General features: G+C 36.6%; 1 protein-coding gene across 1 annotated transcript; it reads left to right on the top strand.

The window, feature by feature from the left end:
* The first annotated feature begins 1928 nt into the window (after window positions 1–1928).
* Window positions 1929–8861, top strand: LOC118740024 (dual specificity mitogen-activated protein kinase kinase 4). Its single transcript, XM_036471524.1, has 7 exons — window positions 1929–1987; window positions 2070–2479; window positions 2547–2777; window positions 2897–3486; window positions 3565–3705; window positions 5082–5167; window positions 5287–8861. Exons 2-7 carry the CDS (start codon window positions 2449–2451, stop codon window positions 5459–5461), a joined length of 1254 nt encoding a protein of 417 aa, XP_036327417.1. The 5' UTR covers window positions 1929–1987; window positions 2070–2448; the 3' UTR covers window positions 5462–8861.

The raw sequence follows: 8861 nt of genomic DNA, 5'->3' as shown, positions 1-8861 counted from the left end.
CTTCCCGATGGCTACCCGAACTTCACCACTAGTGAAAGCAAGAGGGGTACAGGTTGTTGGCAGTTTGTGCAGCCTTCTGGTCACTCGACGCTTGGCTTTGTTCGCCGGAAGATGCAGTGTGAACTGTTGGCTAAAATAGCTCACGCATCGCTACGGGTCCGACGAAGCCTGGTCGCTGAAAGAAATTTCGACCCTTTCGTCGTGCTTCGTCGGATTGGAAAGTGTCCTCAGGGTTGACCGAAGCTTACTCACACTAGAGATGAAGTTACAAGATTCACATGGTCTTCCCACTTTTTCCGCTTATGCATTTTCACAAGCTGTCGAATCTCCGCGTTGAGATCCCTGATACGGGGATTTCCGGAATCGGCCTGACGAAGGTTGTCACGCTCATCGGCTAGAACAGTCGCATCAGCAGAGAAGTTTGGACGGGGTTCCGTAATGCATCCTGCAGCAGCAGCAGTAACCCTGCGGAACTTACGTTCACCAAGGTGGACGTCGGTTTGGTGTGGGGAGCGCAGCGAAGGTGCTCTCAGTAAATTCCGCAATGCCTTTCCAATCAGCTTTAGAAAAGTTGATATAGGTCCGGTGTTCCGCGGAAGCAAAGTCGGTTGGTTTATCGATCGAGATGACTGTGGGCAGATGGTCGATGCCAAGGTCAGCATAGGTCGCCATGATACGCTGTTTATCAGACCAGCGCTGCAGCAGCTGCCCATAATTCTGGTGGGTACGTCGTCGTTCATTGTGCAGAATGTCGAATCGTCTATCTACTCAGCCAAGTCTGTTCCCCTACGATCTTTTGACAGGCTTCAATTCCAAAGACCGTGCGTATTGAAGTCACCAACTACCATACGATTTTCACCTCCGACGAGCGCACCTATATCAGGATGATATCCTGCCGGGCAGCTAGTAACAGGGGGTATATAAACGTTAAATATTTCGAGCTCGACAACTTCTGATCGGAAAGCAATGCCCTGATATTCTAGGGTGGTATTCCTGTGGTCGATTTCTGCTTCGACAAGACGATACTGCACGGTATCGTGCGTGATGAACGGTAAGCCACCACCATTATCTCGCTCACGATCTCGACGGTGCACGTTGGATCGGGAGCAATTCAACAATGTTGAATTACTGTGAAACTTCGCCTCTTCGACCGCAACTATCAATATACCATGCCTTGTCATGAAGACGGTTATCTCCTTGATCTTGCTCTGAAGTCTGTTACAGTTGAATTGAAAAAGCTTCATGTGGTTCGGGAGACGTGTTGTTATGCGGGGTGTGAGGGATGTGTGCGACCTTGCCGCCATTGGCTGTGTGCGCTGCTGTGTAGGGTGCCACCCTATGGTGGTAGTGGGTGGCGTCGCAATTGAGGTTTGCGACCGCGCGGCGCAACACGGGCTTTCGAAGTCCCTCGTCCCATCTCGCGAGGTGCAAGAGGTTGTGGTGTTGTGCTGTTTGTGTCGAGCTGCTCAGGTGGACTGGGGTTAGCCGCGAATACTGCTCTGTTTGAGCAGCAGGCGGCCACAAGTGGTGTGGTCTACTGCCGATGAGTCCGTAGGCCTTAGCAGACTCTGAGGTGACTCCACCCGTTGACACTTGACTGAGGTGGAGTTGTGGTGTAGTCGTCTCTGGCATACATAGCAGGAGTAGGTTTCTGGCTCTGGGTTTGACTCGATGCCAACCCTGAGCAGAAGAATATGTATCAAATGTAGCCATATGGACGAACAACAACAGCCCTTGGTCTGTTAAAAGCCGAGACATTCCGGTACGTAGAACCCGCTGTCGTGGGATTAGAAATTCAGCGGTAACACCATCTTGTATAAATTCGCCTTGACGGCATTGCCCTAATAATGCACAAATTAATTTAGCCACCCATTTTTCGTGACAATAAAATACAACACTGCATTTTTTGACATTTTCTTTTCAGTAATTTTTTGTGGATTCATAACTCAATTTTATAGCCACTGTTTTTTGAGGAGGATATTAAAGAGTAAATTTAATATTTTGTACTTCATTATATTGTTAAAACACTGCGCACAATTAGCGCAAATTATGGAAGTTCAATTGAACAGCTTTAGAATTTAACAAATGAGACACTGAAGACAGAAATTGTGCCGTGGCCGAGAGTGACACCTGCATGACACACAGTAATTCTCCCTGCTAAAGTTGTAGTTGTATTTTGTTGTTCCTTTGCAATTTGCTGTTTGTGGAAAAATCGAAAAGGATCACACTTGTACCTGCACTTGCGACAAGGTGCTGAATTATTACGGTGTTAAATTTGCGTTAAAAAGTGTGTATTATCTCACGTAGACTCCAGCTGTCGACGTGCAGTGTGTGGAAAATATACCTGCAAAATACTACTATAAATCCCTTGGTAATAGGTGTTGAGGTAGCACACTCCCTGAGGAGGCGCTACATATATTGTAACTTTCTACTATTGCAATAAACCAAATGGCCGAACGTCCAAATAATCTATTTTCGGGTAAGTTGAATTATACATGTTACGTACACACAATAGTTTAAAAATTTTTTCTAATTCATGTTAAAAGCTGGCAGCAGCCGTCCTCGCAATCCGCCAAGTGAATTGAATTTGGGTAGCTTCAATGGACGCCAACCACCTTCATTTTCATCAACTTCATCTGGTTCAGCTTCGTCAAATTTATCTACGTCGTCTGCCTCCAGTTCCTCTTCACACAATTTAGTGCAACGTTTCTGCCCGCCGCCACCGCCAGCACCAGTAGCAGTAGCAGTGCCAGCCCCAACAACAACCAATAATCAGGGTAAATATGTTAACATTTTGTTTGCCGGTTAGAATGATTTAAGGCACATTTATTTGACCAGTAAAGTGCTTAGTTGTAAATTTATTTTAAACTGCTTTGATTATTTCTCTCACAAATAGAACGTACCCGTGAGCGTATAAAACAACAAGCATGCGGAAAGTTGCTCATAGATGAAGAATGCTATCATTTTACATCAGATGATTTAACCGATATAGGTGAAATTGGTCGGGGTGCTTTTGGCACTGTCAACAAGATGATATTCAAAGTAGGCAAGGTAATGGCAGTGAAACGTATACGCTCCACAGTCGATGAAAAGGAACAGAAGCAATTACTTATGGATTTGGAAGTGGTGATGAACTCGAACGCCTGCCCCTATATAGTGCAGTTCTATGGAGCGCTATTCAAAGAAGGCGACTGCTGGATTTGCATGGAATTAATGGATACCTCGCTGGACAAATTTTATAAATACATTTATGAGCGTAAACAGCAACGTATACCCGAGTCGATACTTGCAAAAATTACAGTAGCTACGGTGCAAGCATTAAATTATCTTAAAGAGGAATTATCGATTATACATCGGGATGTAAAACCTAGTAATATTTTGTTGCATCGTCGTGGCGATATTAAGTTGTGTGATTTCGGCATTTGTGGCAAGTTGGTAGACTCAATTGCGGAGACTAAAGATGCAGGTTGCCGGCCGTACATGGCGGTGAGTTATTAAGTTATTACTGTAGCTGTGTTGTGCAAAACTATTTTAAAATTTATTAATTGCTAAATTATTTTCCAGCCGGAACGCATAGACCCAGAGCGCGCTAAGGGTTATGATGTGCGTAGTGATGTATGGTCGCTTGGCATAACGTTGATGGAAGTTGCTACCGGAGTGTTTCCATATCCTAAATGGGATTCGGTCTTCGAGCAGTTGTATCAAGTAAGTGTGGATAGTGTTGAATTTGCAATTGGTAATTTTTGGGTGAACTGCCAAGAAATCCAAGACTATCCACTCAAATTGTAGCTGTAATCATTCAGCTGATGGAGTGACGGTCCTTGTTCCGACGAATCTCTTTCGTTCAAGTTCAATGATTTCGCGTGAATGAGCGCATAAAATCACTGCTTTACAAGTTGAACAAGATAAAATCAAATTCACAGCAATTTGTTTTTATACCCGAGCGCACTTGTGCACAAGGGTATTATAACTTTGTTCACATAACGGTTGTTTGTAACAGGCAAAACGAATCGAGATAGATATAGACAAATGTATACATAAATGATCAGGAGAAATCGATTAAGCGGTGACTGTCTGTCCGTCCGTCCGTCCGTCCGTCCGTCTGTGCACACGATAACTCGAGTAAAAATTGAGATATCTTAACGAAACTTGGTACGTGTACTTCTTTCGGGAGTAGGACGGATGGTATTGAAAATGGGCAAAATCGGACAATAACCACGCCTACCTCCCATATAATGGTAATTTTCAGAAATACGAAAACTGCGATATTTTAGTAACTACTGAAGATTATTAACTCAAAATGGATATTTACAATAATTTTTGGACGAAAAATAAGAATGTTATAAATTTTTGAAAAATGGGCGTAGCCACGCCCACTTATGGTTACATGTGTATATCTTGGCAACCGCTGCACAGATTTCTTCCAAACTTGGCACAGTTATTGACCTTGGTACAGGATACCAAATGGTCGAAAATTTTTAAAATCGGACAATAACCACGCCCACATCTCATATAACGGTAATTTGGAGAAATACGCAATCTTCGATAAATCAGTAAATATTAAAGCCAATTTATTGAAAATTGATGCTTGCAACAATTCCTTACCAGGAAATACGTCTATAATAAAATGTTTAAAAATGGGCGTGGCACCGCCCACTTATGATCACATATATGTATCTCGGTAACCGTTCTACTAATTTGTACCAAACTCGGTATTTTTATTGTGCTTGCTACATAAAAGCAAAACTATGAAAATGATTGAAATCGGACTAAAATTATGGCTTTACATATAACGGTAAATTTTAGAAATGCTTGAAACGTCAATATTTTGAAATTTAAGGACGCTAATTTACTCAAAATTGATACACCCCGGCTTACCATGTAGCGGTAGCTTTCGGAAGGGTGAAAAACATATATTTAATACTTGCGCCGGGTATTTAATGTTCGGCTCCGCCCGAACTTAGACTTTCTTACTTGTTATATTTAAGTTTTAAGACATGCATAAATGATATACATAGATATCAATTCAACTGTCGATTTTCTAAGAATTCTAATGCATTAGAACCCATAATTTCTTGCAGGTGGTGAAGGGTGATCCTCCCCGTTTACAAACGTCGTATAAGGGAATGGAGTTTTCACAGGAATTTGTAGATTTTGTGAATACCTGGTAAGTAAATAGAAAGAATATTCAGGAACTCGATATAATCGAATTCAAACTTTGTTTCTATCATTTTATATACTTTTTTCATTATCATTTTATTCATTTAATACCTTAACTTCCAATAGTTTAAACAAAAATGAGAGCGAAAGACCCAAATACGGTCCGTTGCTGGAAATGCCTTTCATATTACGCGGCCAACGTAGCCACACTGATGTAGCTGCTTACGTGACTGATATTTTGGAGAATATGGTAAAGGATGGCATAACTGAGTTTACAACAAATCAGCCGGCGGAAAGTTAAGCTTGCTTGAACATATAAAAATGCCATTTAGCGATTGTGTATTAGTGGGAAGTCGTATTAGAACTAAAATGTTGGTAGGCAAGTAGCGTAGTAGCAGAATCGTAAGCAAAATGTGTGAGTGATTGTTGTTACAGCAGCTCAGATCAGCAGCGCTGCTGAGTTGTTGCTAAAGGAAATATGTATAAATAAATATCAAAAAAATATATAAAATAAAATATCAAAAGGCTAAAAAACTAAAATAAAAAAATTATAAAAACGTATTAGTTGAAAGTAAAATATAAGACGATACAATAACGCTTTGCATAAATGTTAGTCATAAATCTGTTGTTGCTTAGAGAAACGTAAGTAAGCGTTTATTTTTTAGTTAAAGTGAAAAGTTTATTTTTGTATAAAATTAAGTTGAAATTAGCATTTTTCCATTATTGTTATTTCATGCGTCTGCTGTGTATAGTCACTATATTTTAAATGTAGTCCATTATTGCTTTGACTTAGCTACAGTCAATCTAATTTGCGCCTTCGATTTGAAAAAAAAACACACACAACCACATATAATACAAAAAAGAGAACAACACCAGAGTAAATTAAAGAAAAATAGCATAAAAATTTGCAAGAAAAATTGCAAACATGATAAAGTTGCATTTTAAGTACCCGTATATGTAATTGTAAATGTTTAAACAAATACATACATACAGTATAAAGCGAAAAAAAGAGAAGCATTTTAGAATAACCGCACATGCACATAAGCATGAGTATTTAAAATAAGTTGGTTAGCAATTTGGCTATAATACATTTAACAATATGCATACGTACACAAAAGTGAAAGAATAAATACATGTATACATATGTATGTAACAATATTATTTAAGCATATTACTGATATTGTTTAAAGTATTGAGAAAACTGATAATTATGCAATTACGCAACAGCAAATTAAACAAATAACCTATATAATAGATGGTGAATATTACATAATTTAAATTAAGCCAATGTGAAATGTCCAATCATAAGCAATAACCGCGCGTTATTTTTTTAATGCATATACATATATATATTTAAGAAACTGTATTTTATAAGCGTCCCACGAGCATGCAAGCGAGAGTAGCAATAAAATAGTAAGCCAACCAGCCATATGATTGTATACATATTGTACATATGTACACACATACAAGCAAGCTAAATTAAATGTCAGCTCAGCACATCCCACTTTTTCACAAATTCTAGCAGTAAATGTTAGCTAAATTCCAATAAATTGATAAATAATATACACATGCAAACGTAAATAAAAAGTTTAACCATTTTAGAAAATACAGAGACAACATGTAATTTCCGTAGCATATCCAAAAGATAGAACACGTGCAAAATAAAAAGAATAATAAAATAAAACATTAAAAAAAAAAAAATTCGTAGAAAATTAGGTGTGCAATTTTTTTGTTTGGGTGTTAGAGGCAATTAGTTTTTTATCGAAACGTCTAAAGTGGGTATAATATATTTGAGATTTAGTAGCAGAAAAAATACAAAGCATGAGTGTATTAATAAAGTTATTCAGTAGCGCCATTAATATTTATGCATTTAAATATCAAGTTATATTTATCACTAAATATGAGAATATTTAAGAAACCATCAGCATTTTGGGTAATTGTAGTACATAGAAAATTGAAGAATGTTTTGCTATTTTTAGCTTTGTTTCTTTTTATTTTCATGTCGAATGCCGAATTTCCACTATGCATTGAAATAACGAAAAATCTGTGCCATTTAAAAATGCTATCTGAAGACGAATTTAGTGACAACTTTTGTGAACGTAACGGCACAGGTATTTTTAAAGCCAAACCTGGTTTTTAAAATTTGTGTAATTTAACACCTAGCGGAAATTCGACATGAAAGTATTTTTTCTTTTACTTGTTTTAACCCTTTTAAAATCTTGTTTTATTTTCTATAACTTTCCTAACATCGTATTACATTTCTTTAATTTCTTTAAATTTTTTCTTTTTTTTTCTACTTTTCATATTCCGCGTGCATCGCTTTTGGTCGTATCTAAAACTCATGTGTAGTTTGGCGTTTGAATTAAGAGTTAGATAGCATGTATGTATGTATAAAACAACAACAGCAACAACAAACAAACAGGACAACAAAAACGCATAACACCACTGATATACGCAATATTTATAAGTAAAAGTATAGTAATAAATAAAAAAAGACAAATCTGTGAATTGTGTGGAATCGTTAGAGTTAAATATTGACCGTTTATTGTGCCTACAATTAATTGTCCTCAAACTGCAAAACAAAAATAAAAAAAATAAAACACAACCATTTATGATAAGTCTGGGAAAGTAAGAGGAAATAGATTCTGATTTGTTTGTTTTTTTTTTTTTGCATTGCAGTGTATTATACCCAAACGAATTAAGTGTTAAAAAATAAAATAAAAATAAAACAATATTCAGGTGCTGCCCTAATTTTTAATTTATATTCTCAAATCTGCACACAAAAAAATTTTCCAAAAATATTCAAAGCGACTATTAAGTGAGGTTTAAAATAACTAAAAAAATAAAAATGCACCGTCACTTGCACCGTTACCGTCACACCAACTCACCGTCGTACATGAAAATGTACAAATAAATACTTACATATGTATGTCAACACATAGGCATAAACAAACGAGCTATTTTAGCCTAGAAAAAAATGCCACGATGCAATCAGCGTCCACACACTTTTTGAAATGCCTAGAAGATGTAACATAAAAATATATATGAAAAAAAATAAATTCAGAAACATACTAACAAATAAATGAAGAGCTAGATTTACTTTGCTAAACCGAATATTTGCATATTTTTACACGATCATAAATTTTACTAAAAGCAAAAATGAGCAGTGTCAAGCAGTCGTACGTACGTATGTAAATGCATACAAAGCTTTATTACATATAAATTCATACATGAAAAGAAAAATTTTTAATTAAATTTATATAAAATAAAAAGAAAATAAGCTTTTTAAGAATAGCTAACGGTGTGTATGAGCCTAAAACTATGCTTCTTTTCTTTATGAAAAAAAAAAAAATAAATAAAAAACAATTCCCAGCTCTAAAATGACGCTAATACACAGTAAAAACTTACCGATTTGAAAACCTAAAAACAAACAAAAAAAAAACAGAAAAAGAAAACTTAATAACACGATAACTCAGATATTGATAACATAAAAACAACACTGATGTCCACGTAAATAAGTAATAAAAATACATACATACATACAAATTTAATACACACAGCTTTTATAATGCTAAATTAAAGATTGAAAATACACATACATATTTTATTTTTCATCGAAGAGGAAAATCAATTCTACCATTAGTTGTACATATGTATGTACATAAAAAATTCCATTGATCTCAAACCTTATGTACATTAGC

Source organism: Rhagoletis pomonella, unplaced genomic scaffold (assembly GCF_013731165.1).
Source record: "Rhagoletis pomonella isolate Grant_MI unplaced genomic scaffold, Rhpom_1.0 Rhpom_scaffold_00001, whole genome shotgun sequence".
In the NCBI taxonomy this organism is placed as follows: Eukaryota; Metazoa; Arthropoda; class Insecta; order Diptera; family Tephritidae; genus Rhagoletis; species Rhagoletis pomonella.
The sequence above is the reverse complement of the archived record's forward strand: the minus strand, read 5'-3'. Positions and strand labels throughout refer to the sequence as shown.

Excerpts from the sequence above, each read along its gene's own strand:
- LOC118740024 (XM_036471524.1), top strand. The coding sequence starts at position 2,449 with ATGGCCGAACGTCCAAATAATCTATTTTCGG. Across the intron at positions 3,487-3,564 it reads GTTGCCGGCCGTACATGGCG|CCGGAACGCATAGACCCAGA; the intron begins GTGAGTTATTAA and ends ATTATTTTCCAG. Across the intron at positions 5,168-5,286 it reads GTAGATTTTGTGAATACCTG|TTTAAACAAAAATGAGAGCG; the intron begins GTAAGTAAATAG and ends AACTTCCAATAG.